Source organism: Oncorhynchus keta, chromosome 2, assembly GCF_023373465.1.
Source record: "Oncorhynchus keta strain PuntledgeMale-10-30-2019 chromosome 2, Oket_V2, whole genome shotgun sequence".
In the NCBI taxonomy this organism is placed as follows: domain Eukaryota; kingdom Metazoa; phylum Chordata; class Actinopteri; order Salmoniformes; family Salmonidae; genus Oncorhynchus; species Oncorhynchus keta.
Window position 1 is genome coordinate 30,970,403 of NC_068422.1, and position 22,255 is coordinate 30,992,657.

The 22,255-nt window shown below is 45.2% G+C and overlaps 1 protein-coding gene across 5 annotated transcripts in view; it reads left to right on the plus strand.

Annotated features, from left to right (window-relative positions):
* LOC118399112 (mitogen-activated protein kinase kinase kinase kinase 3-like) overlaps positions 1-22,255 on the plus strand; it is a 68,626-nt gene that overhangs the window by 38,076 nt on the left and 8,295 nt on the right. For 3 of the 5 annotated variants that reach the window (XM_052475087.1, XM_052475090.1, XM_035795009.2), the window contains exons 3-20: positions 2,330-2,350; positions 5,451-5,541; positions 5,940-6,004; positions 6,313-6,368; positions 6,455-6,502; positions 6,641-6,683; positions 6,809-6,881; positions 7,093-7,224; positions 7,585-7,647; positions 7,773-7,854; positions 7,951-8,067; positions 10,983-11,061; positions 12,651-12,709; positions 13,141-13,203; positions 14,866-14,918; positions 15,851-15,889; positions 16,489-16,554; positions 17,529-17,580. In XM_052475087.1, coding sequence (XP_052331047.1) covers positions 2,330-2,350; positions 5,451-5,541; positions 5,940-6,004; positions 6,313-6,368; positions 6,455-6,502; positions 6,641-6,683; positions 6,809-6,881; positions 7,093-7,224; positions 7,585-7,647; positions 7,773-7,854; positions 7,951-8,067; positions 10,983-11,061; positions 12,651-12,709; positions 13,141-13,203; positions 14,866-14,918; positions 15,851-15,889; positions 16,489-16,554; positions 17,529-17,580 — 1,202 coding nt within the window. The remainder of the gene's footprint in view (positions 1-2,329; positions 2,351-5,450; positions 5,542-5,939; positions 6,005-6,312; positions 6,369-6,454; positions 6,503-6,640; positions 6,684-6,808; positions 6,882-7,092; positions 7,225-7,584; positions 7,648-7,772; positions 7,855-7,950; positions 8,068-10,982; positions 11,062-12,650; positions 12,710-13,140; positions 13,204-14,865; positions 14,919-15,850; positions 15,890-16,488; positions 16,555-17,528; positions 17,581-22,255) is intronic. The other 2 variants (XM_035795018.2, XM_035795027.2) reach the window with 2 other exon arrangements.

Below are 22,255 nucleotides of genomic sequence, written 5' to 3' on the forward strand. Positions count from 1 at the left end.
CTATTCCATTTGCACAACAGCATGTGAAATTTATTGTCAATCAGTGTTGCTTCCTAAGTGGACAGTTTGATTTCACAGAAGTGTGATTGACTTGGAGTTACATTACGTTGTTTAAGTGTTCCCTTTATTTTTTTGAGCTGTGTGTGTGTGTGTGTGTATATATATATATATATATATATATAATATATATATATATGAGACGGACTCTGACATTTCCTAATTCCTTTTTTACTTTTTGGATTGCTAGGTATTATGGCATTGTTGGAGCTAGAAACACAAGCATTTTTCAGCACCTGTGATAACATCTGTGTACGTGACCATTTGATTTGACATAAACCTAACAACTTTGATGACTAATTTCATTGAATGGGGAGGGTAAAAAGAAAACATTCCAAAATTCACTGGGAATACAGTGCATTCGGAAAGTATTTAGACCCTTTGACTTTTTCCACATTTTGTTACGTTAGTCTTATTCTAAAATGTATTAAATCAATAATTTCCTCATCAATGTTCTCACAATACCACACTATGATAGAGAACAGGTTTTTAGACATTTTTGCAAATGTATTAAACATGTAAAACAGATACCAAAGGATCTGAATACTTATGTTAATAAGGTATGAGACTCAAAATTGAGCTCCGGTGCATCCTGTTTCCATTGATCATCCTTGATGTTTCTACTACTTTGAGTTCACCTGTGGTAAATTCAATTGATTGGACATGATTTGGAAAGGTACCCACCTGTCTATACGATGTCCCACCGTTGACAGTGCATGTAAGAGCAAAAACCAAGCCATGAGTTCGAAAGAATTGTCCGTAGAGCTCCGAGACAGGATTGTGTCGAGGCACTGATCTGGGGGAGGGTACCAAAACATTTCTGCAGCATTGAAAGTCCCTAAGAACACAGTGGCCTCTGTCATTCTTAAATGGAAGAAGTTTGTAGCCACCAAGACTCTTCCTAGAGCTGGCCTCCACACCAAAGTTTGCTAAAAGGCACCTAAAGGACTCCCAGACCATGAGAAACAAGATTCCCTCGTTTGATGAAACCAAGACTGAACTCTTTGGCCTGAATGCCAAGCATCACGCCTGGAGGAAATCTTGCACCATCCCAACAGTGAACCATGGTGGTGGCAGCATGATGCTCTGGGGATGTTTTTCATTGACAGGAACCGAGACGAGTCAGGATCAAGGGAAAGATGAACGGAGCAAAGTACAGAGAGATCCTTAATGAAACCTGCTTCAGAGCACTCAGGACCTCAGACTGGGGGCGAAGGTTCACCTTCCAAAAGGACAATGACACCAAGCACAGTCAAGACAACGCAGGAGAGGCTTCGGGACAAGTCTTTGAATGTCCTTGAGTGGCCCAGACAAAGCCCGGACTTGAACCCGATCGAACATGTCTGGAGAGACCTGAAAATAGCTGTGCAGCGACGCTCCTCATCCAACCTGACATAACTTGAGAGGATCTTAAGAGAAGAATGGAAGAAATTCCCACAATACAGGTGTGCCAAGCTTGTCATACCAAAGAAGACTCTATGCTGTTATCGCTGCCAAACGTGCTTCAACAAAGTACTGAGTAAAGGGTCTGAATACTTATGTAAATGTTGTTTCCACTAAAAAATATATATTTTAAATTGCAACATTTCTAAAAACCTGTTTTTGCTTTGTCATTGTGGGGTAATGTGAGTAGATTGTCGTCGTCCCCCCCTAGTCAATCTAATCCATTTTAGAATAAGGCTCTAACGTAACAAAATGAGGAAAAAGTCAAGATGTCTGAATACTTTCCGAATGCACTGTACATTACATAGCATGAAGAAACAATGTTCCGAGCCAAAGCTCGATACTACTTGTCAGACATGTATATAGTATAAATTCTCCGTGTTGGTTGGGTGGGGTGGGGGTCCATTGGTGTTTTGTTTTTTTACAATTTCTTTGTATTCGTAATGTCTAATAATTGTTTGAAGAATGTTTGGTCCAATTTGAATCTTAGGTACTACATTTATTGAATATTATATGAACCCTGTAATTTAAAATGGCCAATTTGGGTGCAATAAATTTGCTTAACTTCTCAGATCAAATTATACAGTATTTCAAGTAGTGTGTGTATGCATGCCAGAACAGTGTTTAGTACTGTTTTGGCTCAGTCTTAAGTGATTGATTGTCTGGAATGTTAGTTATGCAGGACGGAGCATCTGATAGGCTGGGTATGGATTTCAAAGGCAGCAACGGAATGACTGAACCCTGCAGTGAGGATTATCAATTCTCCTGAAATGTTTCATGTGAAATACTTCCAATCCAATTGAAATCTCTCTTTCTCTGCTCCTCTCAGTGATTATGAACTCTCCCACTGGTAAGCTATGTATCATTACCTTGACACAGGTTTTTTAAAAATCTTGAGCTTCATTTGATAAGCCTTTGCAGCGGTGCACCTGTCATTTTCCGCAGGCATTAAAAGACAAACATCGAAACCTAATAACACGGCACTGTGTTTGCACTTCATCTTCAGATTTATTTTACTTCTCCTAGGGTTGAGTCCTCGGAGATCCGCGTGCACAACTCCAAATGTTCATGTCAAGATCTTATTGACGTCAATGCATGATTTAGGCAAAAGCCTGTAAACGGCAATTGGATCTCATTCAGGATTTGCCCTACAATCCTCCTTTTACCTCTGTGCTGTAACCTATGAATTTTATTTCTTTATTTTTTTCCCTTTTTGTTGCCCTTTTTGTAGTGCTTGAACGGTGACCCATCACAGCCATCTCTGACACAGAGCCAAGTTGTCATGCTGCAGCATCGGGGTATAAACACTGTGGTATAGCTGGAGGACATACAGTGCCTTCAGAAATTATTCACCCACCTTGACTTTTTCTACCTTTTTGTGTTATAGCTTAAATTAAAAATGGATTAAATTGAGATTTTGTGTCACTGGCCTGCACGCAATACCCCATTAAACTGAAATGTCTTCAGTCAATAAGTATTCAAACTCTTTGTTATAGCAAGCCTCAATAAGTTCAGGAGTAAATATTTGTGTAACAAGTTCCATGGACTCACTCTGGGTGCGGGTGCAATAATAGTGGCTAACATTATTTTGAATGACTACCTCATCTCTGTCCCCTATACATTAAATTATCTTTATCTCAGTCGATCAGTGAATTTCGAACACAGATTCAACCACAAAGACCAGGGAGGTTTTCCAATGTCTCGCAACGAAGGGCACCTATTGGTAGATGGGTAAAAACGCAGACATTGAATATCCCTTTGAGCATGGTGAAGTTATTAAGTACACTTCTGGATGGTGTATCAATACACACAGTCACTACAAAGATGCGGGCATCCTTCCTAACTCAGTTGCCGGAGAGGAAGGAAACCACTCATCGATTTTTACCATGAGGCCAATAGTGACTTTAAAACAGTTTGTTTCATGGCTGTGATAGGAGAACTGAGGATGGATCAACATTGTAGTTACTCCATAATACTAACCTAAATAAGAGTGAAAAGAAGGAAGCCTGTACAGAATAAAAATATTCCATAACATTCATCCTGTTTCCAATAAGGCACCAAAGTAAAACCGTAAAGAATTGGTCAAAGAAATGTAACTTTGTCTTGAATACGCGTTCATGTTTGGGGCAATTCCAATGTACCACTCTTCATTTTCAAGCATGGTGCTGGCTGCATCGTGTTATGGGTATGCTTGTCATCGGCAAGTTTATTAGGATAAAAATAAACACAATAAAGCTAAGCACAGGAAAAATCCTAAAGGGAAAACCTATTTATTTGCTTTCCAACAGACATTGGGTGACAAATTCCCCTTTTTTAGTGGGACAATAACCTAAAACCCAAGGCCAAATATAAACTGGAGTTGCATACCAAGATAACATTGAATGTTCATGAGTGGCCTAGTTAGTTTTGACATAAATTGTCTCAATCTATGGCAAGACTTGAAAATGGCTGTCTCGCATTGATCACCAACCAACTTGACAGAGCTTGAAGAATAAAAATAATAATGTGCAAATACTGTATAATCCAGGTGTTGCAGAGCTTAAACTTTACATAGAAAGACTCACCGCTGTAATCGCTGCCAAAGGTGATGTATTGACTCAGACATATGAATATTTATGTAAATGACAGAGTTCTGTTTTTCATTTTCAATACATTTGCACAAAAAAAACATGTTTTCACATTCATTATGGGGTATTGTGTGTAGATGGGAGATGGAGAAAAATGTAATCCATTTTGATTTCAGGCTAACAAAGCTAAATGGGGAATAAGTCGAGGGATATGAATACTTTCTGAAGGTACTGTTGCCCCACCTCGTCATGTGACAGTGTTAGCACTTAGCAAGCTGTGTGGCTGCTTGACAGCTCAGGGCACTAGAAGGATATAGGTGGTTATTCAGGGTTTGGCATGATTTAATAATTTGCCAACTGTCCCACATGAATTTATAGCAGGTTTTAATGACTGGAAAGGGTTAAACCTCTCCATACATAACTAGTTTATAAGGCTTATGTGAATGATTGTAGATGTGTCCTAGCATGAATGCCTTTTTCTCCACTATGTGCTTCAACAATTCCTATCAGTATAGCTGCTGGGGCCCTGGGGTCAGACTCGTTACCATAGTAACAGAGCTTTGCCTTGGAGATATGGGTCAGGAAGGGCACTAATTCGCTTAGACATTCACAGATCTGAAGGGCTTGACATGTGACACACAGAGCCCAAGCCAGGGTATCCATCAGACGGTAGCGCTTCACCTCTGGGTCAAAGGATGTGATGACGTTAAGGGGGCTATGTAGGCCCATGTGTGGAGATGCCAACTCAACAATATTCACCCATATCCATTCTGACTGTTGTCAAAGATGGTTCTGAGTGTGGATGGATGTGAGTGTCTCACTTTAAAAGTGTATACAGCATATAGATGGTCCTGTGTGGGTAATAGTGTCTGCTAAATTACTCAAATGTGTATGGAGAAATAGACGTTTTGACATTTAAATAAGATTACTTCTAAGCTGGTACCCCGCTGAAATGGTATTTTAGCTTTTTTATCCATGAGATGTGCTGTCATTTTGTATAAGTCCTGGCTCTTAGTCATGTCCCAGCGTTTTGAAGGCGTCCTAAAATAGCTGGATCTGATGCAGTTAGTGCTGCAGTGCCTTCACTTCCTGCATCAATATATTTACTGTAGACATTACAGCCTCAAAACAAGTTCTATCATGTTTACCATCTGCATGAATTTGAAATGATGTAACGTGTTGGTGTTTGTATCCTGAGACGAAAATCGTCTGTATTGGCCTGGTAGCCATGTCTGTTTCTGCTTAAAACTGCCATCTCTGTTGTACGGCAAGACGACAACATGTCAGAGGAGTTGGCTGAAGCACAAACGGATCTAGCCACCAGGCTAACACTTTATGGCTTGATCATGTAACTGATCGGCTGACTGACTATTTGATTGACAGGTGAGGACTTTGAGGTGGTGCAGCAGGAGATCATCATGATGAAGGACTGCAAACACTCCAACATCGTGGCCTACTTCGGTAGCTATCTCCGGTAAGACTGGCATACTGATAGATCAGGTATGGATAGACAGTACATCTCTCTCTGAAGTTGGACTCAAATAATACAGCTATTTCATGCGCTTATTTTGAATCTAAGCTTGTCGCCTGCCTTCTCGCCTTTTTGGGTGACCATTCCCGTTGTTAGGGCGGAGACGTGAGCATCTCGTCATTATATACAGGTCTCTGGTGCAAATGGATAGGTGCACAAAAGGAGCGAATGAGAAGAGACCAAAACGACAACATGAGAACAAGCGGGAATACATACAAAAAAAATCTAATTAATTAGATGTATTGCCCAGCTCTAGCTTTGAGTCTTGCATTCCCAGTCTTGCTGACTTGTGGTCTGTTGAGAGGGATTTTGACAGGGAGTGTATCACTTCCCTTCTCCAGGAGGGATAAATTATGGATCAGCATGGAGTACTGCGGAGGAGGATCTCTGCAGGATATTTATCATGGTAGGACACACATTCTTACACTCACAAACTTGCTCACACTGTGGCAACCTATGCATTCACCCATGCTCACAGTCACCCTAACAGAATAGCTGTGTTTTCATCTAAAAACAGACCATGAAGCACAATAAATGAAAGCTTGTTGCAATCAATATCCACATTTTTCACTAACACACTTAAGCCAGTCAGCCAGCACAGTAAATAGCACTCTAAGTGAATCAACTGGTGTTGAACTCTAAATTGTGTATGAATTGCTTGATACACATTGGATAGCTCTTCTAAACTCTCATCTCTTCCTCCCTCCTGTCCAGTGACTGGGCCTCTGTCTGAGTCTCAGATTGCGTATATGTCACGGGAAACCCTCCAGGTATGTTTTTACCCCTGCTGCCAGTGCCATGGGCATCTATGGGTCAGATTGAATGAGAACGTGTTTTGTTTGTTTTTTACTTACAGGGTTTGTACTATCTCCACAACAAAGGCAAAATGCACAGAGACATTAAGGTAAAGCCATGTCAGTGATAGTAATAAGCATGCTTTTGAGTAGAGATGATTGCCTTTCACTCCTTACTCATCTTTGCAAAAGATATCTCTGAAATGTTGATGGTATTTTTTGCCTGGCCCTATTACTTTTCCTCATAGGGAGCAAATATTCTATTGACAGACAACGGCTATGTGAAACTAGGTAAGGCCACGGACAACCACTACTTTCCCCTCAATCAGACATGTCAGTTCCCAAAGCCTCACCTTGAGTACCTATTAGAATGAGATCTCACAATACATCTCATTTTCCTCCCTCTCCCTCCTTAGCTGACTTTGGTGTATCAGCACAGATCACTGCCACGCTGGCTAAGAGGAAGTCCTTCATTGGAACACCATACTGGTGAGCGTCTCCCCTGGCCCCTCCCCTCGGTGTCATACTCTGGATAGACTCTGACATGATGTTATGGTTTATTGACTTATTGTGACAGACCATTCATATTGCTCTGGACAGTGTTATGATTCTATTTGATTGCCTTGAGTGATTGTTGGTCTATGCCTGATTAGTACTGTTTTTTTCTCTTTCGCCTCCCTCCCTCCTCTCATCCTATCAGGATGGCTCCAGAGGTGGCAGCCGTGGAGAGGAAGGGTGGCTACAACCAGCTGTGTGATATCTGGGCCGTGGGCATCACAGCTATCGAGCTTGCCGAGCTGCAGCCTCCCATGTTCGACCTGCACCCTATGAGGTGAGTCTGTGTGTGTAGGGTGGATGTGTGAATTAAGCCTTATGACTGTGATGCTGGATATTTATTTAGGCTATAATGCATGAGGGGGTGAGGTATATGGCCAATATACCACGGCTAAGGGCTGTTCTAAGGGCTGGATACAGCCTTTACCTGTGGTATATTGGCCATATAACACAAACCCCAGAGGTGCTTTATTGCTATTATAAACTGTTTACCAATGTACTTAAAAATGAAGATAATGTTTTGTTATACCCAGGGCTCAAACCACCCAGTGGTAGATTCCTCCATTTACTTAGAAATCACATTGTTACGACTAATGTACTTTGTTCTAGAAACCAAGTCTGTTTCCTTTCTTCCTAGGGCCCTTTTCTTGATGACAAAGAGTAATTTCCAGCCACCCAAATTGAAAGACAAAGTGAAATGGTAAGTGTTCACCTCTCCTCTGTGAATAGTGAGGAACAGGTTTAATTCTCAGTTTAACAATTTTCTCTTCATATTATAAACTTAAATGCTCTGACATGTATATTTCCTATCTCCTCCTATGAAAGGGGAAATAATTTCCATCATTTTGTCAAATTGTCCCTGACGAAAAATCCCAAGAAAAGGCCAACAGCAGAGAAACTATTACAGGTACTCCCAGTCTAGAGGGAAACACTAGATATGAGTATCTGTCAGGATAAGAGTGTCTGTAGGCTGTGACCTCGCGTCCCCTTCCTGTGTCCACAGCACCCGTTTGTGTCACAGCCTCTCAGTCGAACCCTGGCCATCGAACTGCTGGACAAATCCAACAACCCAGACCACACCACATACAACGACTTTGACGACGACGACCCAGAACCAGAGGTAGAGTCACCCCCCACCACCCTAACCCACATCTCCAACCTCTCCATCTCTTCAGGTTTCTCAAATCTAATAGCAGGATAAGACTGACACCTGTCCTCATTGGTCTCTACGCATTTAGTTCGTCCAATCATGCTGATCTCTTAATTGTCAGAGTCCTACATCTTTCCTCCCTTTTCCATTACCCTTCTCTCTGCTCTTCTTCATCCTCTTCCTCAGTTTAAATATATGGGCCACTTCCTTCCCATCACCCCAGGTGCTCGGCGAGCACCTCGCTTTGCCATGCGCAAGAAGGTACCAATGTGGCCGGCATTACAACTGCACCAGTACCACTGTGATCAGTACCTGTAGAAACAGAGAACTAACTAACACCAGTCTGTGTGTGCTCAGGTAGACTGGACTGGGTCTCGTCATTGAACCTTGCTTATGGAGTTGCTGTTACTTCATTTGTTAAATGTATTTGCATGTGGGATTTTGAAGAGTGTTTTGGGTGTGTTTTAGGCATGAATAGGGGCACAGTTAAACTGTGAGAATAAATTCAGATGGCATACTATATGTAACACTTTACTGTCTCGCTCTCACACACCTTCTTGTGTATATACATGTTTGTTACATATTGTACATACCTTCTATTTTGTGCGTTTGTTTGTTAAAGCTAATGTTAACAAGCTTGTGATTTGTCTAGCTAGGCCAAGGGTGTGTTTAGTGCATAAACGTATAGAAACTAGAATTTGATTGATATGCTGAGGTGAGGTCAAACTGAGGTACCGTTTCCCACCTGGACAAGAGGAACACCAATGTGAGAATGCTGTTCATTGACTACAGCTCAGCGATCAACAGCATAGTGCTCACAAACCTCATCACTAAGTTAAGGACCCTGGGACTAAACACTTCCCTCTGCAACTGGATCCTGGACTTCCTGACGGGCCGCCCCCAGGTGGTAAGGGTAGGAAACAACACATCTGCCACGCTGATCCTCAACACGGGGGCCTCTCAGGGGTGCGTGCTTAGTCTCCTCCTGTGCTCCCTGTTCACCCACGACTGCGTGGCCAAGCGCGACTTCAACACAATCATTATGTTTGCTGACAAAACAACAGTGGTAGGCCTGGTCACCGACAAGGATAAGACCGCCTATAGGGAGGAGGTCAGTGACCTGGTGCCAGGACAACAACCTCTTCCTCAACGTGAGCAAGACAAACGAGCTGATTGGGGACTACAGGAAAAGGAGGGCCGAACACGCCCCCATTCACATTAACAGGGCTGAAGTGGAGCGGGTCGAGAGCTTCAAGTTCCTTGGTGTCCACATCACCAACAAACTATCATGGTCCAAACACACCAAGACAGTCGTGAAGAGGGCACGATAACATCTTTCCACCTCAGGAGACTGAAAAGATTTGGCATGGGTCCCCAGATCCTCAAAAAGTTATAATCGGCACCATCGAGAGCATCATGACGGGTTGCGTCACAGCCTGCTCGGCATCCGACTGTAAGGTGCTACAGAGGGTAGTGTGTATGGCCCAGTACATCACTGGGGCCAAGCTTCCTGCCATTCAGGACCTATGTAATAGGCGGTGTCAGAGGAAGGCCCTAAAAATGGTCAAATACTCCAGCCACCGAAGTCAGACTGTTCTCCCTGCTACCGCATGGCAAGCGTTACCGGAGAGCCAAGTTTAGGTCCAGAAGGCTCCTTAATAGCTTCTACCGCTAAGCCATAAGACTCCTGAACAATGAATCAAATGGCCACCCAGACCATTTACATTGACACATCTTTTGACACGTCTTTTGTTAAGTACCTCTTTTGTTCTCTATCGCTCCTCTATTGGTCCTCAAGCAAGGGGCAGGCTGATGACATCACAACCTCCCAACAAACCATCTCCTTGAAGTTTTCAGTTTTCAAAATGTTTACTCTTCAGTGTGTGTGTAATTGACTGTATTGGTGCTTGGGATATCACTTTTCAATAGGAAAGTTAAAAACAAATCACTGAAGAACATATTTTAAGTATGTTATGTGTAAATTAGTATGTGTTTGGTCTCAGAAGACTGGGAAAAGGAATGTCCACTGATGTGAATTTGAGCTCTCCTTAATCTGCATGTGTTGTTGCTAAGACATCTAATTGCTGCCTTGCGTTGCCATGGTTTATTTGCCTGCTTACAGTACGGTCTGTCTATGCTGTGTTCTGTTGCTGCCATGGAGCTTGTTGTGACTGGGTCATTGTTCTCATTGTCCCTGACTCATACACTATATATACAAAAGTATGTGGACACTTCTTCAAATTAGTGGACTCAGTTATTTCAGCCACACCTGTTGCTGACAGGTGTATACAATTGAGTACACATCAATGCAATCTCCATAGCATTGACAGTAGACGGTAGAATGGCCTTACTGAAGAGCTCAGTGACTTTCTATGTTGCACCATCATAGGATGCCAAATCGCCCAACATCAGTTCCCGACCTCACTAATGCTCTTGTGGCTGAATGGAATCAAGTCCCTGCAGCAATGTTCCAACATCTCGTGGAAAGCCTTCCCACAAAAGTTGAGGCTGTTATTGCCCATGATTTTGGATTGAGATGTTCGACGAGCAGGTTTCCACATAATTTTGGTAATGTAGTGTAGGTCAGAGGTCAGAACGGGTTCAGTCCCTTCTCACCCTAAAAACCAGACTGGGACACCTGTAGATTGAGAACATATGAAATATACACATCTATACACATCTTAGAGACAGTAAGATCTATTATGATCAGCACTCTCCTTTCCCCTCAATGAGAGTGATGTTGAATGATTTTTTTACCATGTAGCAAAGTTCGCACAGGATTTAAGACTGCAGTTATTGGACTGAGGAATGCAGTTTTTGTTTTTTTGTGCGTGATGATGGTGATCTTGTCTGTTAAGGTCGTATGTTTTTTTTCTTCCGGACAGTCTCCAGTGTCTGTTCCCCATCGGATTCGCTCCACCAGCAGGAGCACCAGGGAAGGGAAGACTCTGTCTGAGATCAACTGTAAGTTTCTATATGTGTGACTAAGGGCCTGTTTCCCAGACCCAGATTGAGCCTACTCCTGGACTACAAATCATGCTTAGTTTGTGAATCATCTGGATTCCATTCAGTCTGTGGCTATGGTTTATTCCATTTTATCCCAGTCTGCTGTTTTTGGCACTGTGCGTAACCTCTCTAGGGTATGCTAGCGTCCCACTTTGCCAACATCAGGTGAGATTGCAGAGCGCCAAATACAGAAGTACTCATTATAAAAATTCAGAAAACAAAACATATTTTACATAGGAATGGAGGGGTTTAAAGATGAACTTCTTGTGAATCCAACCATGGTATCAGATTTTAAAAATGCTTTATGGCGAAAGCATACCTTTACGATTATTTGAGAACATGGCCCAGCAGACAAATGATTACAAACAGTAACCAGCCAAGTCAAAGAGTTTCACAAGTCAGGAATAGATCTTCATATGGTTGCACTCAAGACATTCATTTACTTAATAAATGTTCCTTTTGTTCCTAAAGTCTTTATATCCAAAAACCTCTGTTTTGTTCGCGTGTTTTCTTAAGTGATCCGCAGGCTCAAACGCAGACAAAAAAATCAAAATTGTATCCGTAAAGTTCATAGAAACATGTCAAACAATGTTTATATTCAATCCTCAGGTTGTTTTTAGCCTAAATAATCGATAATATTTCAACTGGACAATAAAGTCGTCAATATAGAAGGTAAACAAGAGGCGCGGTCTCGGGATTGCGCATGAAGAAGCTCTGCGACACGGCAGGGTCCACTCATTCAGACTGGTCTTACTCCCTCATTTATCAGAATAGAAGCCTGAAACAATTTCTAAAGACTGTTGACATCTAGGGGAAGGCATAGGAACTGCAACTTGAGTCCTAAGTCAATGGATACTGTAATAGCATTGAATAGAAAAATACAAATAAAAAAGTACTTCCTGAATGGATTTTTCTCAGGTTTTCGCCGGCCAAATTAGTTATGTTATACTCACAGACATTATTTTAACGGTTTTGGAAACTTTAGAGTTTTCTATCCAAATCGACCAGTTATATGCATATCATATCCTCTGGGCATATCCTATGGGCAGTAGCAGGCAGTTTAATTTGGGCATGCTTTTCATCCAAAATTCTGAATGCCCCCCTACCCTAGAGAAGTTAATCTGGCACATTAAATTCTGGCACATTAAATTCTCTGCGAGTTCATGGTAATCATACTTTAGTTAACCTCTGTCTGTCAGGATTAACATTGGCATGAGTATAATCTATTTTTCAGCTTCCATAGATGAATGGCTCCTCAAACCATGCTGTGAAGGATCACAGAGAGAAACACACACACACACTCCCCTGTTAAAGCACCTCAGCACTCTCACTCATATATCTCTAACCTGCAGCTGCACAGTTAAACTTGAACTCCTACTAGAACACCAGTCAACTCCGACAGGTTTGTTTCTTTCTAGAGTACATGGCTGATGTTCCTCTCTCTTTCCCTCCCTCCCTCTTTCTTTGTCTTCTCCCCTACCTCTCTCTCTCCCTCCCCACTCTATAATTGTATCTTTCTCGATCGCTCTTTCTTCCCCCACCCCCAGTTGGCCAGGTGAAGTTTGACCCTCCGCTGAGGAAGGAGACAGAGCCCCATCATGAGCCGGTGAGTGACCTGGTCCTGCAGTGTCCCCCTGATACTACTGTGGCTGAACCCTGTGTGTAGGTGACAACATTGTGGACAGGCCCCTTTAGTTGAGACTCTGCTACAGTTTTAAATCACGCTCACAGTTACTGCATATCTCATCTCAAGTCATCCACGTGATCCATCTCCCTGTGTAGCATATTTCTTGACGTTGTCTCCTAAATTTGTCTGAATGCTACTCACACTGGTACTAACCTGCACCTCTTGCTGATGTTTCAGTGCAGGGTTAACACACTGCATGCATGGCCACCCCTATTCTCTCCCCTCCACTCTCATCCCTCACTCCCTACCTCTCTTACCCATCCTCCTCTCCTACGCTTTAATGCCTTTCTCTGATTGGATGACATTAACTTTTGAATTAACGGGACTTTCTCATTCTGCCTGCTGAACAGCCTGACTCTGACCCGTTTTTGGACTGTGCAGAAGAGCTGTACTACACTGCGAGATCTAATCTGGTATTTTCCTCATCTCTCCATTTCTCCTTCTGGGTCGTCTCTCTGCTTCGTAACGCTTAACCGTCCTCTTTCAGTTTTCCTCCTTTTCCTGTCTCGCTCGTGTTTCTTTTCAGTGTCTATGTTTATTGGATGTCAGTAACTGTTTGTTCATCTGTGTCTGTGAAGCTGTCTTCGCCTCATTGGCTGGTGTTTTTCGTTGTTATTCCTGTTTTATGATGTTTTTACTGTATAGCCTTCGGCCACACAACCTGTTAGACCTCACCGGCACATCGAAGGCTCTAGAGGTGTGTGTGTGTGTGGTGTGTAAGGGATGGAAGAAAACCATTTCAAGAGTGAGTGGAATGGAGGGATTAAAGGGATGTCTGGAGGGATTTAGGGAGAGTGATATCTCTGGACAGCATATGGGTGGATGAACCACCTCCTTGGGGAAAACATGTGTGACTGACTTGGAACCCTGAGTCCGTGGCCTGTTCGAGCGGGACCAGATCAAGCCCTAAGCTGCCATCAAAAGTCCCCCGCTGTCTCCTCCTGCCCAAATATTATCGCTGACTCAGACCACTGACCCCAGTCACTGTTAAACTTAGACCTCTTGTTCCTTTGTCACATATCCATACTGGGGAATTTATTGATGTGACGTGAGGCAGCAGGATATGTCAGTTTGTCAGCATAAGTAAGAATATGTTAGCCGAGCTCTCTCCGGCTCAATGTAGTATGGACGTGTCGTTTTGCGGTGCGTTCGCCTATAGGAGTCGGGGTCGGTCACTTGGTTGTGAAGGGGGAATACAGGTATCTATATCCTCGCTGGAAAATCAATATGTCCACTGAGCTGATGGACCTGCAGTGTCAGCCAATAAGTGTTCAGTAAAGTCAGCCGCAGTGCGCACGCACACATACCATGAAACCCGCCCTTCGCCCATACCTTTGCAGCTAGTTGTGCTGAGATGCCTCTGTATGGCCCCGTGCACTGCTACACCTTCACATAGCGTTGATGGTTTCCATTCATGTTCATCTAGTCATGGACGGCATGTGTCCTAGCGGTTGGAGCGTTGGGCCAGTAACTGGCTCCGGGGTTGCTGTTGCTAACGGCAGACCCTGGCCTCCGTTCTCCGAGGGTGTCTCGGGGGGGAGTTGGGATACGCAAACAAAACATTTCCAGTTCACATATGCATACACTTGTACAATAGGAGAAATATAAGCCCCCATTGAACGGTTGTTGGCCTACTTGTTGCAGATCCATAGTGCATAATGCTGTCATATCCCTTAACATTTATCACACATGCACGTTAGAAACATCTATTGTAAATCGAAGCGGTGTTTCTCTAAGCAACAGCAGTGGTGACCTCTGACCTGTGGTGTCCTCAGATCTCTGTGGGCGCTGTCTGCCCGCCCAAAGGGTGTTATTCTCATCTAGTCAAAGTCCTGTAATGTCCTGTATGACCTGCTCATGAGTGTCATCAATGTGACCTGGGAGTCACTGGGGTTCCACCAGTCCCTGCCTTCTCTCTCTACGTGTTTTAGGTGTGGTGTGTATGTGTGTCTCAGCTCTAACATAGTTGATGCCGTACAGTAGGTAACCTCAGCCATGGTAACTTTCCACATTGTGTGTGTGTGTCATTGTGTTTCAGAAACAATCATGTCATTTTGATATGTGTATCTCTCTAGGACCTTCAACTGGAGTATGGACAGGAATCTCCAAGCCTAATGGGAGAAAACAAGTAAGTCACTCATTCCGGGTTTCCACGTCTGTTCCACCCCTCCCCTATTCCCTATCCCCTCGCCTCTCCTCTCTCCTTCTCTCAAATCTCCTCACCTCCCCCGATCTCCCTGCCTTGGCCCCACTCCCTCTCCTCCCTCTCCTCTTGTCTTATCTGTACAAAGGGATTAGCCCTAGCAGATGGTGGTGTGGTACTGAGAGGTGGCTTCCTGTCAAGAGAAAGGGGTCTGATAATTTATTCATGACACCTTTCCTGGAACGCAGGTCGGCTCAGAAGAAGTGCGTTGTAAGCACTGTGTGTGTGAAAGGGCAAGAGACAAGACTCGCTGCTGTTTAAACCATGTGTATTTAGAAGGATGTGCTCCATAAACCAGATGGGATGGAATGATAGATGGTGTCTCCATAAGTGTATGGAGTAAATCAGGCGAGAGGATATTGAGAAGCCACTCAACTCGATACACCTATCAGATTTGAGGCACTCTGTTATTTGATCCCTGAACAATTGATGTCCACATTCCTTTGCCCTTCTCTCACCGGACAGCCTCATAGGGTTTATATTCTCCGTTTCGCTGTCATTCACGCCCACCTGCGTACACAAACACTGTTGCCTACACACAGCTGACCTGACAGCTTCAAACATCCCCGGTGAGTGTACAGCTTTGAGTAGCTAAGGTCAATGTTGGATGGGTTGTGAGGTCCGCTCAGCTGTGATGAAACTCACGTACTCTCACACACGCCAACACGCTGAATGTATCGTCTGTGGTTTCCATGTGTTTTTGCCCTGTAGCCTTAAAGAATGCCATGTTAATTTAGGTCAACCCCCCCCCCGAGAGAGGAAGAGCCTTTACTCATGTCATGTGCGATTCAGTCAGAGTTATTTTCTTTCTCCTCTTCTTCACTTCTCCCTTGTTCATTCCACCCGTTTTCCGACAGGAGTCTTCTCAAATCAGTGGAGGAGGAGCTTAAGCAGAGGTGAGTTAGGCCACGCCCCTCATGGCTCCACCTCCAACTGCTCTGGTATTTGATTCGCGGACATGCCCTAACCCCCCATCAACCAATCAGTGTTAACGCAGGACTAATCCAGCCACTCAGTGTCACGCAAAGCTAATCTGCTCCGACTGCTGCCGTTATGGTTTGACTCTGCTTTGTTTTGTCCATTGCTGTTCAGTGCTTACAAACAGGACAGGCTGCGCTGTGTGATCACCAGACACAGTGCACTTTGACAACGCATGGCTTATATACTGACTTAATGACTTAGTCTAAGCCTTCTCCAGTTAGTGTGTAGTGAAATCACCAAGCCCTATACAGAAGATGAGTAAAATTAGCTAAATATAGCATTTAGGTTTAGTTAGCACTATTTCTGTTTGGTTCAGTTCTATAGCCATGTAGTCCTTTAAACTCTACCTTTATGTAGTTTATTTAGTTCTGCGAGTAATGTAGTGGAGTTCATTTCCGCCAGTGTCTCCTACTCCCAGTGGGTGAAAGAGGAGAGCAGCTCTGACTTTCCCTGTTGCTGTGAGTCTCACTGAGCCGCTTCCCCCCCCACCCCCAATCTATCTCCGTCTCCTCAGGGGTCACATGACACATTTAGAGACCGATGATGATGATGGTGGTGATGATGGTGATGAAACTCAACAGTAAGTCCTTCTCGTGTTCTAGTCTAGCCGCCCTCTCTGAGGAGGGGGAAGAGGGAAGGCTACCTCTCCAGTTTCATTCACGCATCTTCATGCCGCATGCTCCACCATCACGCCCCTGCGTCTCCCTCCCTTACCAAATACCCCGTCTCCGTCTTTCTCTGCGCCTCCGGTAGCCCTGCTTCCCTCCCACAGTTCGCGTTGAGCAGAACTATGGAAAGTTTCTGATGCATTTCAGGTTGCTTCCCCTAAGCAGTCTGGCTAACTGGGCTCCTATTTGCTTACATCTGTGAGACGATGAACCGTTGTCATGTTTGGGTTCAGTGCTCACCAACTGTGCGTCACCCTGCACCCTGCCATTCCTCATCTGTTTCCTGGTGTGTGTTCATCATTCTATGCGACCTGCTTACATGCTTGCTGATCTCAATGTGTGTGTGTGTTCTTTACTGCCTGTTTGCCATCTGCTCCCGATGTGTGGTTCTCTCTGCTTGTATCCTCACCCCTCTGTCGCCATAGATGTCTCGGGGTCCTCCCAACCCTCTTGGTTTAACCCTTCCCACCTGTTTAACCCGAAACACTCTGAGGTTTGTGCTCTCTCCTGGCGACTTAAACTTGTTACGCCGTTTGATTGGTGCCATGTCTATATCCGTCATGATTGAGGGGTTGATGGTGGTTACTGATTGGATCAGACTGTACATACACATTACATTGGGCCTTTGGGATATCCTGTTCAAGGAAATGCTAACATGTGGTGTCATTTGACTGGTGGTGGTTGACAGACACCTTTTTGTTGTCTAACACTTGTCTGTTGTCTAACACTGCGCTGTGTGATATTAGACACTCCTGGGTTTATTCATCTGTCACTCTGCGATGTGACACTGTGTTTACACTTTTTTTGAAAAACATGTTTTATAACTATCTGTGTGGAACCTTGCCACTATCTAACAAACCTAACCCACCTCAATCTCTCCCTCAAGCAAACACAGTACCATCATGAGGCCCAAAGTCCCACCCCCACTGCCCCCCAAGGTAGGACCACTAGCATATTATCATACTGCAGCGTTTTGGGTCATAATCAGAGACTTCTATTTCTCGGATTCTATTTGTTAGATGGTAAACCGAGCTTGACAAATGAGTAATAATAAGGAAAGTATTAATCAACCGCTAGAGATTGTTGTCGACCTTTGTCTCTCTGTCTCACTCTTTCTCTCTGTGTCTTGCTCTTTCTCTCTGTGTCTTGCTCTTTCTCTCTGTGTCTTGCTCTTTCTCTCTGTGTCTCGCTCTTTCTCTCTGTGTCTCGCTCTTTCTCTGTGTCTCGATCTCTCTCTGTCTCGCTCTCTCTGTCTCGCTCTCTCTGTCTCGCTCTCTCTGTCTCGCTCTCTCTGTCTCGCTCTCTCTGTCTCGCTCTCTCTGTCTCGCTCTCTCTGTCTCGCTCTCTCTCTGTCTCGTTCTCTCTCTCTGTCTCTGTCTCTCTCTGTCTCGTCTCTCTCTGTCTCGCTCTCTCTCTGTCTCGCTCTCTCTGTCTCGCTCTCTCTCTGTCTCGCTCTCTCTCTGTCTCGCTCTCTCTCTGTCTCGCTCTGTCTCTGTCTCTCTCTCTCTGTCTCGCTCTCTCTCTCTGTCTCGCTCTCTCTCTGTCTCGCTCTCTCTCTGTCTCGCTCTCTCTGTCTGTCTCGCTCTCTCTGTCTGTCTCGCTCTCTCTCTGTCTCGCTCTGTCTCTGTCTGTCTCTCTGTCTGTCTGTCTCGCTCTCTCTCTGTCTCGCTCTGTCTCTCTCTGTCTCGCTCTTTCTCTCTCTGTCTCGCTCTTTCTCTCTCTGTCTCGCTCTTTCTCTCTCTGTCTCGCTCTTTTTCTCTCTCTGTCTCGCTCTTTCTCTTTCTCTCTCTGTCTCGCTCTTTTTCTCTCTCTGTCTCGCTCTTTCTCTCTCTGTCTCGCTCTTTCTCTCTCTGTCTCGCTCTTTCTCTCTCTGTCTCGCTCTCTCTCTGTCTCTCTCTGTCTCTCTCTTCTCTCTCTCTCTGTCTCGCTCTTTCTCTCTCTGTCTCGCTCTTTCTCTCTCTGTCTCGCTCTTTCTCTCTCTGTCTCGCTCTTTCTCTCTCTGTCTCGCTCTTCTCTCTCTCTGTCTCGCTCTCTCTCTCTCTGTCTCGCTCTTTCTCTCTCTGTCTCGCTCTTTCTCTCTCTGTCTCGCTCTTTCTCTCTCTGTCTCGCTCTTTTCTCTCTCTGTCTCGCTCTTTTCTCTCTCTGTCTCGCTCTCTCTCTTTCTCTCTCTGTCTCGCTCTTTCTCTCTCTGTCTCGCTCTCTCTCTGTCTCTCTCTCTCTCTGTCTCGCTCTTTCTCTCTCTGTCTCGCTCTTTCTCTCTCTGTCTCGCTCTTTCTCTCTGTCTCGCTCTTTCTCTCTCTGTCTCGCTCTTTCTCTCTCTGTCTCGCTCTTTCTCTCTCTGTCTCGCTCTTTCTCTCTCTGTCTCGCTCTTTCTCTCTCTGTCTCGCTCTTTTCTCTCTCTGTCTCGCTCTTTCTCTCTCTGTCTCGCTCTCTTTCTCTCTCTGTCTCGCTCTTTTTCTCTCTCTGTCTCGCTCTTTCTCTCTCTGTCTCGCTTTTCTCTCTCTGTCTCGCTCTTCTCTCTCTGTCTCGCTCTCTCTCTCTCTGTCTCGCTCTCTCTCTCTGTCTCGCTCTCTCTCTCTGTCTCGCTCTCTCTCTCTCTGTCTTCTCTCTCTCTCTGTCTCGCTCTCTCTCTCTCTGTCTCGCTCTTTCTCTCTCTGTCTGTCTCGCTCTCTCTCTGTCTCGCTCTTCTCTCTCTGTCTCGCTCTTTCTCTCTCTCTGTCTCGCTCTTTCTCTCTCTGTCTCGCTCTTTCTCTCTCTCTGTCTCGCTCTTTTCTCTCTCTGTCTCGCTCTTTCTCTCTCTGTCTCGCTCTCTCTCTCTCTCTGTCTCTCTCTTTCTCTCTCTCTGTCTCGCTCTTGCTCTCTCTCTGTCTCGCTCTTTCTCTCTCTGTCTCGCTCTTTCTCTCTCTGTCTCGCTCTTTCTCTCTCTGTCTCGCTCTTTCTCTCTCTGTCTCGCTCTTTCTCTCTCTGTCTCGCTCTTTCTCTCTCTGTCTCGCTCTTTCTCTCTCTGTCTCGCTCTTTCTCTCTCTCTGTCTCGCTCTTTCTCTCTCTCTGTCTCGCTCTTTCTCTCTCTCTGTCTCGCTCTTTCTCTCTCTCTGTCTCGCTCTTTCTCTCTCTCTGTCTCGCTCTTTCTCTCTCTCTGTCTCGCTCTTTCTCTCTCTCTGTCTCGCTCTTTCTCTCTCTTTCTCTCTCTCTGTCTCGCTCTTTCTCTCTCTCTGTGTCGCTCTCTCTGTCTCTCTCTCTCTGTCTCGCTCTTTCTCGCTCTTTCTCTCTCTGTCTCGCTCTTTCTCTCTCTGTCTCGCTCTTTCTCTCTCTGTCTCTCTTTTCTCTCTGTCTCGCTCTTTCTCTCTCTGTCTCGCTCTTTCTCTCTCTGTCTCGCTCTTTCTCTCTCTGTCTCGCTCTTTCTCTCTCTGTCTCGCTCTTTCTCTCTCTCTCTGCTCTTCTCTCTCTCTGTCTCGCTCTCTCTCTGTCTCGCTCTTTCTCTCTCTGTCTCGCTCTTTCTCTCTCTGTCTCGCTCTTTCTCTCTCTGTCTCGCTCTTTCTCTCTCTGTCTCGCTCTCTTTCTCTCTGTCTCTCTCTTTCTTTCTCTCTCTGTCTCGCTCTTTCTCTCTCTGTCTCGCTCTTTCTCTCTCTGTCTCGCTCTTTCTCTCTCTGTCTCGCTCTTTCTCTCTCTGTCTCGCTCTTTCTCTCTCTGTCTCGCTCTTTCTCTCTCTGTCTCGCTCTTTCTCTCTCTGTCTCGCTCTTTCTCTCTCTGTCTCGCTCTTTCTCTCTCTGTCTCGCTCTTTCTCTCTCTGTCTCGCTCTTTCTCTCTCTGTCTCGCTCTTTCTCTCTCTGTCTCGCTCTTTCTCTCTCTGTCTCGCTCTTTCTCTCTCTGTCTCGCTCTTTCTCTCTCTGTCTCGCTCTTTCTCTCTCTGTCTCGCTCTTTCTCTCTCTGTCTCGCTCTTTCTCTCTCTGTCTCGCTCTTTCTCTCTCTGTCTCGCTCTTTCTCTCTCTGTCTCGCTCTTTTCTCTCTCTGTCTCGCTCTTTCTCTCTGTCTCGCTCTTTCTTTCTCTCTGTCTCGCTCTTTCTCTCTCTGTCTCGCTCTTCTCTCTCTCTGTGTCGCTCTCTCTCTCTCTCTGTCTCGCTCTTTCTCTCTCTGTCTCGCTCTTTTCTCTCTCTGTCTCGCTCTTTCTCTCTCTGTCTCGCTCTTTCTCTCTGTCTCGCTCTTTCTCTCTCTGTCTCGCTCTTTCTCTCTCTGTCTCGCTCTTTCTCTCTCTGTCTCTCTCTTTCTTCTCTCTGTCTCGCTCTTTCTCTCTCTGTCTCGCTCTTTCTCTCTCTGTCTCGCTCTTTCTCTCTCTGTCTCGCTCTCTGTTTTCTCTCTCTGTCTCGCTCTCTTTCTCTCTCTCTCTGTCTCGCTCTCTCTCTCTCTCTTCTCGCTCTCTTTCTCTCTCTGTCTCGCTCTTTCTCTCTCTGTCTCGCTCTTTCTCTCTCTGTCTCGCTCTTTCTCTCTCTTCTCGCTCTTTCTCTCTCTGTCTCGCTTCTTTCTCTCTCTGTCTCGCTCTTTCTCTCTCTGTCTCGCTCTTCTTCTCTCTCTGTCTCGCTCTTTTTCTCTCTCTGTCTCGCTCTTTCTCTCTCTGTCTCGCTCTTTCTCTCTCTGTCTCGCTCTTTCTCTCTCTGTCTCGCTCTTTCTCTCTCTGTCTCGCTCTTTCTCTCTCTGTCTCGCTCTCTCTCTCTGTCTCGCTCTCTCTCTCTCTGTCTCGCTCTTTCTCTCTCTGTCTCGCTCTCTCTCTCTGTCTCTCTCTCTCTCTGTCTCGCTCTCTCTCTCTCTGTGTCTCTCTCTCTCTGTGTCGCTCTCTCTCTCTCTGTGTCGCTCTCTCTCTCTCTCTCTCTGTGTCGCTCTCTCTCTCTCTCTGTCTCGCTCTCTCTGTCTCTCTCTCTGTGTCTCTCTCTGTCTGTCTCTCTCTCTGTCTCTTTCTTTCTCTCTCTGTCTCGCTCTTTTCTCTCTGTCTCTCTTTCTCTCTCTGTCTCTCTTTTTCTCTCTCTGTCTCGCTCTTTCTCTCTCTCTCTGTCTCGCTCTTTCTCTCTCTGTCTCGCTCTCTTCTCTCTCTGTCTCGCTCTTTCTCTCTCTGTTCGCTCTCTCTCTCTCTGTCTCGCTCTTTCTCTCTCTGTCTCGCTCTCTCTCTCTCTCTGTCTCTCTCTCTCTCTGTCTCGCTCTCTCTCTCTCTGTCTCGCTCTCTCTCTCTCTGTCTCGCTCTTTCTCTCTCTCTGTCTCGCTCTTTCTCTCTCTCTCTGTCTCGCTTTCTCTCTCTCTCTGTCTCGCTCTCTCTTTCTCTCTCTCTCTGTCTCGCTCTTTCTCTCTCTCTCTGTCTCTCTCTTTCTCTCTCTCTCTGTCTCGCTCTCTCTCTCTCTCTCTCTGTCTCGCTCTTTCTCTCTCTCTGTCTCGCTCTTTCTCTGTCTCTCTGGCTCGCTCTTTCTCTCTCTCTCTGTCTCGCTCTTTCTCTCTGTCTCGCTCGCTCTCTCTCTCTCTCTCTGTCTCTCTGTCTCGCTCTCTCTGTCTCGCTCTCTCTGTCTCGCTCTCTCTGTCTGCTCTCTCTCTCTCTCTGTCTGTCTCTCTCTCTCTGTCTCGCTCTTCTCTCTC